We start from the raw sequence: 16685 nt of genomic DNA, 5'->3' as shown, positions 1-16685 counted from the left end.
ATTTCAAAGCTGTGTGAAAAAATCCCAGTGGGATGCAAGTCAAACAATAACAACTATAAGACAATATAGATATTAAAGTTATCAGGCTAACTCTGTACTACAACAAACAAACATGGCTAAACCAAAAGTTTTCAATTCACCAAAATAAAGCTATAAAAACAATGTAACAGTGATCATAGGAACTGTGATTCAAATGTAACAATAAACGATATACATAACATGTACGACCAAACTTTGCAGCCATAGTTGGCTGCATGAGTCACTCCATAACAGCAGGAGTATTAGTAGCAGTCAAATCATCAGAACAATATTATATCTGAGAGACTCGAGGAGGGACGTGACAACTAAACTAACTAAACTATTTTATATTTTACCAGGTAAGGCCCACTGAGCTGTGTAGCTCTTTTCAGAAGCGACCTGGCCACAAATGACAGCTCAACGAAGTGGCTCGTCACGTGGAAATGTATTGCAGCGAAATAATCTAAACTCGTGACTCTCCATGCGGAGAGAAAAACCGGAGGACCCGAAGAAAAATCCACGCGACCATGGGCAAGAACATTGAAACTCCAAATATACAGCAGGCGTCAGGGTCGGATATCGAACTCACGACCCTCCTTGCATAATACACGCTGCCAGCGTCACTTGAGTGGTGCGTCACTTGAATGTTGTTGTTTTTAAATCCTTTATATTAAGTTCACTTGCTTGCGCACTTACGACCGTGCAAATCTTTCCGTCGTTTTTTAACCCACTTCCCGTGATCCAACCGAGCTGACATTTTGCACACAGACTCGTTGTGCGTGACAATTTCTTTTCGTGAAAATGTTTTCCCATAACTTTACACTTTTTGGGAATTTTTTTTTTTATATTTAATTACCAATTGCTTAATGGTGACAGGCAATCATCTGACCCATAGGTGGCAGCCATCTCAAGCCAGAGAACGAGAGGATTTTAGCCGCCACGCATATAAAGGATTTATAGTGAAAAACTTTGTTTTTACGGGTTAATTTTTTCCTCGACTGTGTTCGCTACTCGGTGTCTCCAATGTTGTGATTCGTTCGCTGCTGCAACTTCTGTATTTTCACCAGGGTCGTTCGCGGGTTATTGTTATAAAATGCAAAGCTTAAAGGCGGAATATTTCTTACCGCGTAAGGGGCCGTCCATTAATGACGTCACGCGATTTTGGACGATTTTTGACCCCCCCCCCCTCGTCACACGGCGTCACAAAAAGTCAGACCCCCCTAAAATATGACGTCACAAAGCTCTGCCCCCACCCCCACAAAAAAATAAAACATGCTTCAAATCGCTTTAAACTATTGTCATTGCAGTGCGTATTTAATGTGTAGGAGAAAACATGTATTAACAAGCCTATTTAATTAAGTAGAACGTGTTGTCTATATTTATTTAAAGTTGCGCATTTTGATGTGACGTCACATTTCTCAAACCCCCCCCCACCCTCGTCACACATCGTCACAAATGTCTGGCCCCACCCCCACCCCTAGGTGCGTGACGTCATTTATGGACGGCCCCTAAAATGCAAAGCTTAAAGGCGGAACATTTCTTACCGCGTAAGCAAAAACAGATTCGAGTTCAGGATGATCTTTCTTGTTCTCGACTGCCACCTATTGTTGAGATTCAGAGCAAAAATCAACGCAGACAACAGCAGCAGCAGCAGCCAATCCGTGTACGTGTCTATGGAACGTTGAGCCGTTCTTCGTTAAGTCAGTTGCAACAAAGGGGCCGTCCATAAATGACGTCACGCGATTTTGGACGATTTTTTCCAGTCCCCTCCAAACGCCTCCCTCCTCCACGGGTGCGTCACAATCAGTGGAACAAACAACCGGGCGTCCAGAAATAAACACCTCATTGGACACCCAAATATCATCATTGCCATTCCTCCTCGAAGTCGCCGCAAGTCGACCATCAACCGCATTAGACCATCAAACAGGCCGATGCGCACATACCTTAAAAAAATTAACCCGTAAAAACAAAGTTTTTCACTCTAAATCCTTTATATACGTGGCGGCTAGAGTCCTCTCGTCCTCTGGCTTGAGATGGCTGCCACCTATGGGTCAGATGATTGTCTGCCAGCATTAAGCAATTGGTAATTAAATATTTAAAACATTTTCCCTAAACAGTGTAACATTTTGGAAAAAAAATTTCACGAAAATTAATTGTCACGCACAACGAGTCTGTGTGGAAAATGTCAGCTCGATTGGATCACGGGAAGTGTGTTAAAAAAACGACCGAAAGATTTGCACGGTCGTAAGCAAGCAAGCACGCAAGCAAGCAAGCAAGCGAACTTGATATAAAGGATTTAAAAATAGAGAGATTTACACCATTGAAACCTCATTTGCCAGTAAAAAATATGATAATTGTTTTTTTACCCTTCTATCTGGCAACAAAACTGACAACTTTTTTTGTGCATACATTATCAGAGTTATGTTTTTTGTTTGCATTATGACTGCAGGTATTGTGGTCTTTGCAAACATGACTCCTTGTAAAAAAGGTGTCAGTTTTGTTGCCAGATAGAAGGGTAAAAAACAATTATTATATTTTTTACTGGCAAATGAGGTTCTAATGGTGTAAATGCTTACCCCGAGCTCTCATACTCTGATGGTGCATTGTCTATGAGTTGTGCGCATTTTGACGTCATCTGGTCCAACCCATGTGAGACTAGGCTCTAAGGAAAGCTGTCTCGGGTGTGGACCAATCAACTTCAAGGACAGTGCATACATTATCAGAGTTATGTTTTTTGTTTGTATTATGACTGCAGGTATTGTGATCTATGCAAACATGACTCCTTGTAAAAAAAAGTGTCAGTTTTGTTGCCAGATAGAAGGGTAAAAAACCAATTGTCAAATGGGAGATATTTAAGATACAGGCCAACTCGTAGTGCCATTGTTGCCATGCAGCACAATGGACGAAGCCAGTAAACCACTGCAGTAGCGTGCCCTCCTTCATACGGAGGAATAGAAAGACGACACTCAACCCACGCTTCGGACAATGTCTTCTTAAACCGATGCAGACACGGAGGTACACGGAGACGCAATAGAGACTCGTGGAGATTAATTAAAGACCAGCCACAGTGGAATTGTGGTCATCCAACCCGAAAACTATGGACCAGATCGTGAACTAGTAGAGGGGAAAGCAGAAACTACACGAACTATCTCATGAAACCCTCTCGTTATTGGTATTTAGCTTCCGAACTCATACCGTGTCAACCCATAGGGGTCGTCCATAAATGACGTCACGCGATTTTGGACGATTTTTTACCCCCCCCCCCCCCATCGTCACACGGCGTCACAAAAAGTCAGACCCCCCCCCTCAAATATGACGTCACAAAATTTCCCCCCCCCCCCCCCAAATAAAACATGCTTCAAATCGATTTAAACTATTATCATTGTAGTGCGTATTTAATGTGCCGCTGCATTCTGATGTTGTAGGAGAAAACATTTATTAAAAAGTCTCTTCAATTAAGTAGAAGGTGTTGTCTATATTTATTGAAAGTTGCGCATTTTGATGTGACGTCACATTTGTCACCCCCCCCCCCCCTCGTCACACATCGTCACAAATGTCCCCCTAGGTGCGTGACGTCATTTATGGACGGCCCCATACTGTTTACCCCATATTCCTGTACAGGTAAATAGAGTGTTCAGGTCCATACGGCGTACAGCCGTTTCAATACGGGCCACTATGGGACTTTGTAGGATGAACGTTGAAATTTATAAGGACACGGGATGACCAGAAATGTATCTCTAAATGATGTAGGGCACTGATCACGGGTTTGACAGGTATGCGAACGTATTTCTGCCATACGCAGCAATAGAATAGACCAGAGGTGGGACAAAGTCATTGTTATGCAAGTCCAAGTCGAGTCGCAAGTCATCAAATTCATGACTCGAGTCTGACTCGAGTCCAAGTCACATGACTCGAGTCCACATCTCATAGGTGGGACAAAGTCATTGTTATGCAAGTCCAAGTCGAGTCGCAAGTCATCAAATTCATGACTCGAGTCTGACTCGAGTCCAAGTCACATGACTCGAGTCCACACCTCTGGAATAGACCCACGCAACACTATGGCAATGCCAAACTTTATCCCAAAAAAACTCGAAGCCCTATTCGTTGTGGTCTTTAAAATGTAATAAAATATTTAAAAATACGTTTTTTAAACACGCTTTAAAGAAATGTACTGTCCGAGCTGCCCCTTCCCCTGCCCCCTTCCCCCATCGCCCCTCCCCTCCTTCAACTTGCCCCGCCCCTGGGCGTGGCTCCCCGAGGCTTGCCGTGACGTCAGGGACCACGTGGTGATTTACATATATATTTTTAATTTGAATGACAGAATATAGTATTGTCATCAGTTTGACATACCTATACCAAGTTTGCAGTCGATGCGACATTGGGAAGACGGTTGAAATTGAGTTACAAGATTTGAGGATACGACAACTGACAGAGTGAGTTAAATGAAAAAGCGTGTAAAATGTTTAAGAATAGATTTTTTAAAATTGTAATGATAGAATAATGTATAGTCTTGTCATCAGTATGACATAAGTATACCAAGTTTGCAGTCGATAGCACATTGGGAAGTGGGTAAAATTTGAGTTAGAATATTTTTTGAGGATAAAATCGTGTAAAAAATATACTTTTGTAAACAAAACCCTTTCATATATATTCAAGAATGTTCCGAGTTGTTATTTGTCCTTGTGCGCCACTGCCAACGTAGCAACAGCATCGCCAGATAACTTGTCACGATATATATGAACTGCCAGATGTAAAGGCAATGAAACGTCTCTGTTAGATTTTAACGATGCCACGTGCTGACACAAAGCATCTCTTAACACGAGAGATTATCATCATTAGCGTTGCGTGGGGATAGAAATAACATAAACATATTGTGAATATCGTATGGACTCTTCCAAATATCGTGTACATCAATGATACGTTAAAATGCTCTGATATATAACATTTCCTGACAAAATCAATTATTTAATCGGTTCGGTAATGGGTTTGTAGAGGCCGGAACTGAGAAGTCGGAACGCACTTTCACGACGCTCGTTGGTTCCGCCCGGAAAGGCGCCGCGAGGGACACGGTCCCCTACCCTCGACAAACACGGCGGAGTGAGCAGGTGAGGTTTTGTGTGATGATGGGCTGAGGTCGCGTGAGTGGTGAGGAAGGGTGAGGAGGTGAGGAAGGAGGAGAGGTGAGGAAGGGTGAGGGAGGATGGCGGGTGAGGAGGTGAGGCGACGCGCGCAATCAGTCGAAAGGCGCCACCGGCAACCATCACTCCACAGCGCTGCTGTACCAGTAGCAACACGCTACAGTAAAGCTTTATCAATAGTAGTAGGGTGGTACTGTGCAAATAAAACCCCCAACACGTATGTCAACAACACTGTGGCGTTAGAAGGACAACTGTATATCAATGTGTTTTTAGTCAGTTAAACACATTCCTGCGGAGGGAGCTGGTAGGAACGTTGGGTTGCTCGGTCAATGGCCAGGCTCAATGGCGGCGTGGTGTATTCCGCAAATATGCCCGACTGTGAGGGCGGGCACAAGCCGGCGTGAGTAGGTTAAACGTTGAGTTTTATAAGGGCACCACGGGGTGACCAGCCCCTCCCCACCCAGCCCCATCCCTCCCACCCCCACCCCTCCCACCCAGCCCCATCCCTCCCACCCCCACCCCTCCCACCCAGCCCCATCCCTCCCACCCCCACCCCTCCCACCCAGCCCCATCCCTCCCACCCCCCACCAAGCCCTACCCTCTCCCCCCAGCCCCTCCCCACCCTCCCCACCCAGCCCCTCCCCACCCTCCCCTCCCCACCCAGCGCCACCCTCCCCACCCTCCCCACCCAGCCCCTCCCCACCCAGCCCTTCCCTGCACGACGGACGGACACAATAATCCCCTGTGGGCTGGTGTAACCAGGAGGTTCCTACTAGTATGAGTCTTTACATGGACGAAACCGGAGAACCCGGAGACAAGCCACGTGTGTGTGAGCGACACTACCCCAAACAGACGGATCAGATGGGGTCCACATGAGATGTGGCTGCCTTCTAGGAAACCAGAGTATTGACACCTCGATTCCCAAGCCATGCCTTCTCCATGGACAAGATTTGTGCAATCCACCAACCCCCATCTCCACAGTGCTGGATTATGGGTGTATGCCACCACTGGCCAGTATGCTGTATTACTCGGTTACTGACCTAAAATGTTACTATTTGTTCCTTTGTTTACTACCTTGACCCACAGTTCATCACAAAGCTACCCCATTGTATCACACACCACGTGAACACTTTGGATGGGTAATGTAGGGTGGTCTCCTTTAACTATGACGTGAATTCACACAGTGTATAAATGCAATAACATATCATGCTTCACAGCAGCGGAGGGCACAAGTTGTGAAACTGTCAGTGGGTAGCGGCGTTTCGACATTAAATTATTTGGCTGGTGATAGACAACACATGTGGAGTGTGCTGCAGTTCAGAACAAGACACTACACATTTCTTCTTAACAATAATCTGGGTCCAGTGACAATTACCCATAGTATTAAATGCACATTCTTGCTATTGCAGCGCAGAGTAGGGATACTTAGTCTGAAAATGTCACACCTCATTGAGTTACTGATAGGGCTATCAATGTTCAGCCACCACCTGGGTCAGTTGGTAAATTTTAGTTGCCGTCACTTTGAGCCTTCATCTTCCCTCTGCTTGCTTCCTTGGGCTCCTGTGGTCTCTTTTCCCAAGCCTCATGACTTCATATTACCCCATCTTTCTTGACCTGCCTCGTAGCCTCGACTGATTCATACAATGGGCAGCACGTATGGAACTTGTCTGAACATTTGTCACAACAGCCTGGCTAACGAGTGCAGTGTGGTGCACAGGAGGACGGGCTGTGTCGAGGCGGCGCGACCGCCCCACCGAGCTGTCGAAGATGAACACCGGCCAGGGCAGTGTGGGCAGTGACCCGGTGATCTTGGCCACGGCCGGCTACGACCACACCATTCGCTTCTGGCAGGCGCACAGCGGCGTGTGCACGCGCACCGTGCAGCACCAGGACTCCGTATCCTCTGCTGCTTTGCCCGTCGGTCTGCTCTCGAGCGAGGTCATCCCGTTATTTTAGCAAATGATTTGTTGATGCTGCGTTGGCAGCGGTGCACAAGTAACTGTAAGTTAACACATTCATAGATAGGACTGCCTTAAAAGTCAAAATATACAGTAATAGGCAACAATTCGAATAATGGTCCTTTATAGCACATATACATCCCAATCAATTACCGAGTATTGATTCCTTGCAAAAGGTTTTTATATTTGGTTCTAGATTTGAAGTTTTCGTGACTGCAAGGATCCATACGCTTTGGTTTTTTCGGTAAAGTCACGTAGGTGAAAAAAGAAAACAAATAAATTAAATCACGACGTTTCGGAGGCAACGCAAGCTTCCGTGTTTGAACATCTTATTTTTTCATACGGGGTTATTGATTTATTTTTCGATTTAAAGCTTTCGTGACTGCAGGGATTCATCTTCTTGGTTCTTTCGGTAAAGTCATGTAGAAGGGAAATAATAAAATAATAAAAATAAAACAATAAAACCTCAGGTGAAGAACAGGTCTGTCGGAAAGACAGCTTCTGCTTGCGTTGTGGCCGAAACGTCGTGAGAATTGTATTTTATAATGTTTTATTTTATTATTTCCCTTCTACGTGACTTTACCGAATGAACCAAGAAGAGGGGTTATTGATGTTCCAAACTGTCACTGGAAGGTGCCTGCTGTACTGCACTGACACAAACTTGAAGTTGCTGCTTAACTTCTCTATTCAGCAAGTGAACGCTTTGGAGATCACACCCGATCGGACACTCATCGCTGCGGCTGGTGAGTAAGATTCAGATTTTCACAATACGTACATGATGTGCCTTGTCTATTTTAAGGGACAACCTCCCCCCACCCCCAATATGCATGGTGTAAGGCAGGGGTGCGGAACCTCGTTTCATATCGACATGAGGTCTACCACTTTGAAACAGCCTGCAAAGTATCATTATCCTAAGCTGCAAGCATCTTAGCTGAACTAATTGGGAATACGATGGGAATATGTTATGACCTGGCAGCACTGTATTGTATATATGTATGCTGAACGTCTTTCGCACCATACATAGCCCACCATGCTTATTGCAGGTGTTCCTAATGTCGGCGCGATCAGTCACTTCTGTCAATGCAAGAGGCACTTCATACTCGGTTGGCACGCACGTTATTCTTCACGTTATTATTGGATAGTGCTAAGGTGTCCAGAATGGTAATGTGTGCTTGCCTGCCAAGGGTGTTAGAAATCACGCTGCGCTACGATCCCGACGACCTGGGTTCGATTTCTGCTCATGGCCAAAACCAGTGACGATTATTTGAACTGGTCCTGGGCCTCTTCTAGGTCGACTTAGCCTCAAATGAGTACCTGGTGTGGTGTGCAAATGTCGCCACTATGGAGACAAAGGTGGCCGTGCGTGGTGTTAGCCACCGACCCTTGTTGTGTGCCGTGCTCGCCTTCATAGGTTCTCGCGAACAGCACTTGCCCCAACAGTTTGCTAAGGCTATACGGGGGGGATCTTTGTCTTTGCAGGATATCAGCACATCCGCATGTACGACCTCAACTCTAACAACCCCAACCCCGTCATCAGCTACGACGGAATCAGCAAGAACGTCTCTTCCGTCGGGTTCCATGAGGACGGGCGCTGGATGTACACGGGCGGCGAGGACTGTATGACGCGCATTTGGGATCTCAGGTCTGTGCGTGCTGTTAGAATCCTGTCGAGAGGTGTTAATTTTCATTTGAAATTCTCACAGGCAGTTGCGCATCGCTCTGTGTCGCGTGGATAGCTGAGATTTGGAAGTAGGCTATATTTCAGAAATGCTTTCGAGATGCCCAAAATTGGTTCTCATCCATACAAGGGGTGAAGCAACGTTTCACGTGCCTCTGTTGTGGAGGTCTTTTATCACGTGGCAGTCAACCCGAAACATTTTTAGTCTACGGAGCTGGAACAAACTGAAATTATGTGAAAATTTGCCCATGCCTGGGGAAACCAAAGCTGCAGTTATCTGGCCAAGTCTTCGCACTTCTGTCCAACACGTGACAACAGTGAAAGCGATATGTTTAAGCACTCATTGGTCACCAACCTAAGACCATGAACTCACTTCACTTGAGAACGCAGATTAACCATGGGGAGCTGCCAGGTGTCACCTCCGTGTTCCAACACAGCTAATACCCGAGCCACCTGGGTCCTTCAGGTCTATGAGCAGCCCTATCACACATATATGTGGACCCTGGCATTGTAGCCTGGCAACATTGCTAGTTGAAATAATAAACAGCACCTACCTAGTTTAACACGTAGGCTTTCGAGACCAATATTATTCATAATCAACGTTTTTGGGTTTAGATCGCGTTATTTATAAATGTGTCGTAACCCTCCACCACCCGACACGGCCAATCAGTAAAAAAGTGTCACGTTGACAAAAGACAAATTAGTTCACTGCTTTAGCCCACCGGTGTGTTGAAGCGCGAAACCACAACATTTACAATTTGAGTACAACGTTTCGCTGGTAATTGCATCCAGCATCATCGGGCAATTCGCCAGAATGATGAGGCTCTGCTGTGTCTCCGTATTATTAAATAAGATACATTACAATTCCTTATAAGGGAAACAAACACTAACTGATTACTAATGTAGCATAATCACAATAAAACACATTCCAAATGATTACTAATCTACAACTTGCATCGTAACAATAGCCTGATTACTAATCTAGTATATAATTACAATAACTCCCCCCTCAAATCTTTGCACCTGATGAGTTAATGAGTTAATGATGACGTCACTCTGCTGCTGCTCTATATAAGAACGGGAGACACAGCAGAGCCTCACCATTCTGGCGAATTGCCCGATGATGCTGGATGCAATTACCAGCGAAACGTCGTACTCAAATTGTAAATGTTGTGGTTTCGCGCTTCAACACACCAGTGGGCTAAAGCAGTGAACTCATTTGTCTTTTGTCAACGTGACACTTTTTTACTGATTGGCCGTGTCGGGTGGTGGAGGGTTACGACACATTTATAAATAACGCGAACTAAACCCAAAAACGTTGATTATGAGCACCTACCTAGCTCGTCTAAAGAAGATGTGCGCTTGCTTCGCGTAACATGGTGTTGTGTTGGTGCGATTATAGTGTGTATGTCTGTGCCTAAACTGATGCAGGTCCAGAAATCTGCAGTGTCAGAGGATTTTGCAAGTCAATGCCCCAATCAACTGTGTTTTTCTGCATCCCAACCAGGTAATCCCACCCTGCAAAGCAATACATGGAAACTGGAAGGATTTATTTTGACAGTCAGTATCTTGTAATGCTCTTGTGTCATTACTGCATGCAATGGCGGAGCCAGGGTTTTCAGGTAGGGGGGGCAACCCCTCCAACAATGAAAAATGATAGAGGAGTTGTTAGTGAGGACTTGTCCCTTGCTTTTTATTCGATGCGTGTGCGGCGATGGTGCAGTCATCGATCGAGGGTCGAATTCGAACCGCGTTGTGTGATCGGCATCGCGCTCGCTGAAGGTGTTGATGCCTTCAGGGAAGTCGTGTGCTGTAGACGCAACTGCGCACAATTCTGAGTCACTTATAACTGCTTTTCCGCTACTTATTGCCAATTATGGACTCAGACTATTGTCCTCTCATCTCATAGAGTCCCTGACACGTAATAATATGCTACACAGTGGCAGTGGGGGTCGCAAAATGCCCATTTATTACTAATAAACCCCAATGATCCGATCGAAATCCCTAATCATTGGGGGGGCACGTGCCACCCCACCTCCCCCCACTGGCTCCGCCAGTGACTGCATGTGTAGTGACTTTTGTCTCGGAGACACTAGGAGTAGGAGGCACTCTATTTTTTTAACATCCTTCTCAGTCCTCAAAAGTAACTACAGCTCCCAGTCAGGACAGCTGGCAGACCGCCTGACTGACGATGCCGAGATGGTGAAGACACAGACGGCGGTGAAGACTGCAGCAGCACGACGAGGGGATCCCACTCACGGCGACAGCCCCGAGCCTTTGCTGGGATCCCCTTTTATCCTCCCAGTGGCCTCACTCCACCCCAGCCACGCCCCCCTTCCAGAACCTACTAGCGGGTTCCCAGGCTTCTCTCCCGTGCCCCCTCTGTACCCTTTCCCTTACATCCCTCTCTCTGGTTTATCACGTGACCTGCTGTCAGTCAGGGCTGCTGCAACTGCAGATCCCCTTCTCTGTTAGCAACCAGCGCTATGCTACCTTGTGACCCATTCTCACTACACATGCATCATGTATTGCCTGTGTAACTATGTGAACACTTTTTGCCATGTGGGTTTGCATTCACCAGCCACGCCTAGTCAGACTTGCTGTATGTGTGTGCAGTTGTTCGTTTAATACTCTATCCTACAAATCTGTCGATCACAGTTCAGTTGCCTGCCACAGCAAACATCAGCGGCAAATATTTAAACCTGTCTTGGGCCTCCACGAGGTTGACTTAGCCTTAAATGCGCACTTGGTGCAGTGTGTTAACATCAGTACTGGGAGAGACAAAGTCAGCCAGGTGGGGTGCTGGCCACACCAGCCCGCATTGTACCATGCCAGCCTTAATGACGGCCGCTGCATTGATACGATGGTGACTGCCGGGCAAGTGCGAAAAGATTGCGTGGAATATTGAAGGGTTTTCATATGACTGACGAGACCAATCCTGGCTGCACAGCACGGACTCTGGGGGTGCGCGTGTGTGTATCGCTATGAGTAACACAATACATACGTGGACTTAAGTCTCGCATGGCATCCTCGGTCGGGTGTTTTCTACAGAGTCGATTCTGCCTGGTTTCCTGCATGCATTTGGATTTCTAAAGTTACCACACCAGCCTGTACGAAGGTGCTCATTTAGAGCACTTGCCGCACCAGTCTGCAACAGCCTGACGGAGGGGTGGTTTGTCTTCTTTCAGGCCGAACTCATCGTGGCCGATCAGAGCGGCGCCATCCACATCTGGGACCTCAAGACGGACCAGAACGAACAGCTGATCCCCGAGCAGGACGTGGCCATGAACTGCGTGCACATCGACCCCGACGCCAGCTACATGGCAGCTGTCAACAGCACGGTACGGAGGCAAATCTCGTCTTGGTGGGCCCGGGTCACTCTTGCAAAAAAACAAACAGCCAATCTAAAATCACATGCTCGTGGACGCACGTTCCCAAACCTGCTGGCTAGAAATAAATATATTTATCAAAGCTGCCATCGTGTATCTTAACGTTGCGTCACTAACATTTGTAGGATCCACACAACTCTGAAAATGCATTGGTAATGCTGTGTAGAATTTTTTTATCGTAAAATAATGTACGCTGAAGTTCTTTCGCACCGTACATAGCCCACCATGCTTATTGCAGGTGTTCCTAATGTCGGCGCGATCAGTCACTTCTGTCAATGCAAGGGGCACTTCATACTCGGTCGGCACGCACGTTATTCTTCACGTTATTATTGGATAGTGCTAAGGTGTACAGAATGGTAATGTGTGCTTGCCTGCCAAGGGTGTTAGAAAGTACGCTGCGCTACGATCCTGACGACCTGGGTTTAACGACCCTTCGCTTTGCACACCTGTGACACCAGGGCCAGTGTTATGTGTGGAACCTGACAGGAGGAGTGCGAGAGCAGCCCACACACCTCATCCCCAAGTTCAAGATTAGTGCTCACAAGACCTACGCCCTCAAGTGCCGGTTCAGCCCAGACTCCACGTGAGTCACAGTGCCAGTGCGCAACATCTTGCGTTACGCTCATGGGGTTTACAGCTGGGGGTTGTCCCATTATTTGAGCAATTGATTACTCTTTCGGCTGTCGCTTGGATTGCTCGACTAATTGGACAGCACGAAAATATTCGGTGCGAAGACAAAGTTTCACCTCTGCTGCCACGTGTGCCGCTGGATAGGACAGGAGGTGACGGGCGAGGCTTGGTGGTGTCGTTGGCAAAATCAGCCTTGCCACGCTGAGTGTGGCTTATAGGGGGAGGGGGTTTCCAGAGTAATCTGCCACAGAGAAGTCGTGAGTATCCTCGAGAAGGGCGCGTGAACTCCCTCTTGCGGAGACCCTGCCGCCAGCAGTGGCGGGAGAGAGTCAATTTCAGAGATGCCCCTTTACCTTATTTACATTTTAACAATGTATTAATTGGGCAAAATTGGAGGGACGATTAACAACAATTATAAGGTCACTCTGGTTCTTTCGGTAAAGTCACGTGGAAAGAAAATAATAATTAAATAATAGCGTACGACGTTTCGATTACAACACAAGCAATCATCATCAGGTACAAATGAAAGAGAAAACAAACCTAGTAAATCTTCTTGGTTCTTTCGGTAAAGTCACGTAGAAGGGAAATAATAAAATAATAAAAATAATAAAATAATTCTCACGACGTTTCGGCCATCACGCAAGCAGCCGTCCTCAGGTGAAGAACAGGTCTGTCGGAAAGACGCTGTCTTTTATTTTTATTATTTTGTTATTTACCTTCTACGTGACATTACCGAAAGAACCAAGAAGATGAATCCCTACAGTCACGAAAGCTTTAAATCGAAACCTAGTAAACTTAGAAATATAATGCAAAACAACACAGAGAGTCGGCTAACATAACAGTCAACACCCTACACCTGGTTGCTCCAAAGCTCCAAATCAAGTTTGAATTTTAAGGTCATCGGATTAGCATGGGAGAGGATGGTGATTGGCTAGCTGAAGACCGGATGTTTATGATGACGTCGCGTTGCCCAAGGTGCTCTGCAGCACGGGAAGGACTAAGGTACAGTAATAGCCAGAGGTGGGACAAAGTCATTGTTATGCAAGTCCAAGTCGAGTCGCAAGTCATCAAATTCATGACTCGAGTCTGACTCGAGTCCAAGTCACATGACTCGAGTCCACATCTCATAGGTGGGACAAAGTCATTGTTATGCAAGTCCAAGTCGAGTCGCAAGTCATCAAATTCATGACTCGAGTCTGACTCGAGTCCAAGTCACATGACTCGAGTCCACACCTCTGGTAATAGCCTGGTTTACGTCGGGAGTGCGTTCCTGAAAGGTGCGACGACAAAGATGGAAACGACGTCAAAGCATTTTTCCCCACGAGAGCTAAACAATGACACAACGAAGGGTATGGCGAAGCTGTGTGTTAATGCGCACATCTTCATCCTGGACGTACCCACAACATTACATTGAATTACTAAAAATACTGTACTCGACACGAGTGTACAGCAGTAAACTTTAACACATTACACAGGGTAGAATAAGATACAGTCCACTATAAAATGAAATCAGCAAAATACAGTCCATAAATAATGTAGTGTACTCTACAGTACGCTTTTTCATGCGACAGATACGAAAAAGGACGGATGCTGTCGGGATGTGTCGGTTGAGGCGACGGAAATCAGGTAGCAGTAATAATAAAGCGACGACTTATTCGGGAAATGACGTAAAGGGGTGGCATAAATCCGGGTAGTCCTGTTTAAGGGACTTGACTTAATCCACCAATTGTCCCAACTCCAGCGATGTCTGCGGACGCGTTTGGGGGACGGATTGACATGGTAACAAGCGGTTGCTTTCCCCCGCTGTGCGATCGCAGGCTCCTAGCCACATGCTCGTCGGACCAGACGTGCACGATTTGGCGCACGGCGAACTTCACGATGCTCACGGAGCTCAGCATCCGCAGCAGTAACCCGGCCGAGAGCTCCCGCGGATGGATGTGGGACTGCGCTTTCTCCGGGGATTCACAGTACATGGTCACCGGTGTGTGCCGCTGGGGCTTCAAGAGTCGTGGGGCGAAATACGAAAAGCCTCATACATTCCACATAAATTCCAGCTCTCCGCTTTGGAGATTACGGATTGTGTTTATGTGACAAACACAGTTCAAACTTATTGCATTTTAAACATCTCTTTTCGTGTTATACCCAAACATAATCCCGATGGCACTATCAGTGTCATGTTACAAGACTAAAAATGCATTTGGATCCGTCCGGTGCGATGTGACTCTCAGTAATAGAGAACGGCTCACGAAAGTGAATATTACAGAACTGCTTCTGAGATTCCTTCAACTGACATTAGGAGACAGCACTTTCCTGCCCACCCTGCTGCAGGCAGTATTGTTCATCACTTGACAGTCAAACCGATGTTCATTTTCAGAGCTGGAATTTAGGCTAATTTAAGTGTGAAACCGAATTTGATGAGATGACTCGTTTTGTGCCGCCGTTGCTGACTGTGCTTGAGACCCAGTTTGATCACCATTGGTTGTCTGGATTCAAACCCATAAGGTCAACATTGCCAGCTCAGTGTTCAGACCTCTGAGCAACAAGGGCATCTCCACAATGAATACATTTCAAAATATCCAGCCATTACAAGATTTTTCACCGATTAAAAGTCACCCAGAATCGAACATCCTGTGTTTAAAAAAGAGCCTCGATGAATACCCGGTGTTCACCTTGAACGTGGCACAGCAAATGGTTGCGTGGACTTGGCGACGTCTCCGCTCACAGTCTCTGTGCCCGTCGCGTGTCGCGTGCAGCATCGTCGGACAACACGGCGCGGCTGTGGAGTGTGGAGACGGGCGAGATAAAGCGCGAGTACACGGGCCACCAGAAGGCAGTCGTGTGCCTCGCCTTCAACGACAGCGTCATCGCCTGATTGGCCATGTCGTCCCCTGAGCCTGGCCTGGCCGGAGGAGGCCATCCGGGGGGGCCAACCTGTTCAGCAGCCCTTCTACGTCTCAAGCCACCAACAGCAGACGCAGGGTCGCAACGAGCTGTGCGTGAACATTGTATTTTGCTTCACGGTGTTCGTCAACTTGTCGGCCTATATGTCCACATTAGTTGAGCAGGAAATGGCGGCATCGGTTTAAGTCCGGTAGATAGCTTAAATTTTACATTTTTAGAGGTCACGGTGGTTCACGAATGTATGGTCAATGGTGTGGTCGGTATTTCTTCAATCGTGTGGGGGGGCTGCGATATTCCACCTGTGCAGGTAGTGGGTGGATCTGCCATGAGTAGTGCAAAATAAATGATTATGTGTTTAGATACAAACAAGTCTGTGCAACATAAACTACCCTTTTTTCGCGAGACGTATGTAGTCCGCCGTGTGGGTTTGCTTCACAGCGGGACGCTGTCGTAATACAATTAGCACATGTAAGTAGTTGACGGCGTGAGGCAGGCAAGTGAAAGTTTCATTCACAATAAATGTCCATTCCCTTTTGTGTGCTTTTCCCGTCCGTTGCGATGCGCGAGAGAATTTTGGCGGCTTCGGAGTATATTCCACACACCGCACATTACTCACGCGAGGGCTGAAGTGGGCATATATTTCTTATTCGTGATGCCGTCATGCAAAACAACAAGCGTTGTAATTTTCTACCATATTCTGTTTCCGGAGTACGATGATGGTGGAGTAGAAGGTAGCTAAGTTATTTAACCAGATAAGGCTCACTGAGCTTAATAGCTTTGTCAGAAGCGACCTTGCCACAAATAATAGCTCAACGAAGAGGCTTATCGTGTGTCAAAATGTGGAGGGGAAAAAGCGGAGGACTCTGAGAACTATCCACGCAACCACGGGGAGAACATGCAAACACCAAATATACATCTTCTTGGTTCTTTCGGTAAAGTCACGTAGAAGGGAAATAATAAAAATAAAACAATA

At 46.6% G+C, this 16685-nt stretch overlaps 1 protein-coding gene across 2 annotated transcripts; it reads left to right on the top strand.

Moving 5' to 3' along the window:
* The first annotated feature begins 5010 nt into the window (after positions 1-5010).
* MLST8 (MTOR associated protein MLST8) lies at positions 5011-16246 on the top strand. 2 transcript variants are annotated; one of them, XM_078600180.1, is made up of 9 exons: positions 5011-5123; positions 6874-7052; positions 7806-7857; positions 8594-8756; positions 10224-10299; positions 11981-12133; positions 12640-12764; positions 14629-14792; positions 15565-16246. In XM_078600180.1, the coding sequence occupies exons 2-9, from the start codon at positions 6924-6926 to the stop codon at positions 15681-15683; spliced, it is 981 nt and encodes a 326-aa protein (XP_078456306.1). In that variant the 5' UTR covers positions 5011-5123; positions 6874-6923; the 3' UTR covers positions 15684-16246. The 2 variants fall into 2 exon arrangements, with proteins under 2 accessions (XP_078456306.1, XP_078456315.1); XM_078600189.1 differs by having other exon boundaries at positions 5028-5123; positions 6862-7052.
* The last annotated feature ends 439 nt before the right edge of the window (positions 16247-16685 follow it).

The sequence above is a fragment of the Lampetra planeri genome, chromosome 1 (genome assembly GCF_965212315.1).
Source record: "Lampetra planeri chromosome 1, kcLamPlan1.2.h2, whole genome shotgun sequence".
NCBI classification, from domain to species: domain Eukaryota; kingdom Metazoa; phylum Chordata; class Hyperoartia; order Petromyzontiformes; family Petromyzontidae; genus Lampetra; species Lampetra planeri.
The sequence above is the reverse complement of the archived record's forward strand: the minus strand, read 5'-3'. Positions and strand labels throughout refer to the sequence as shown.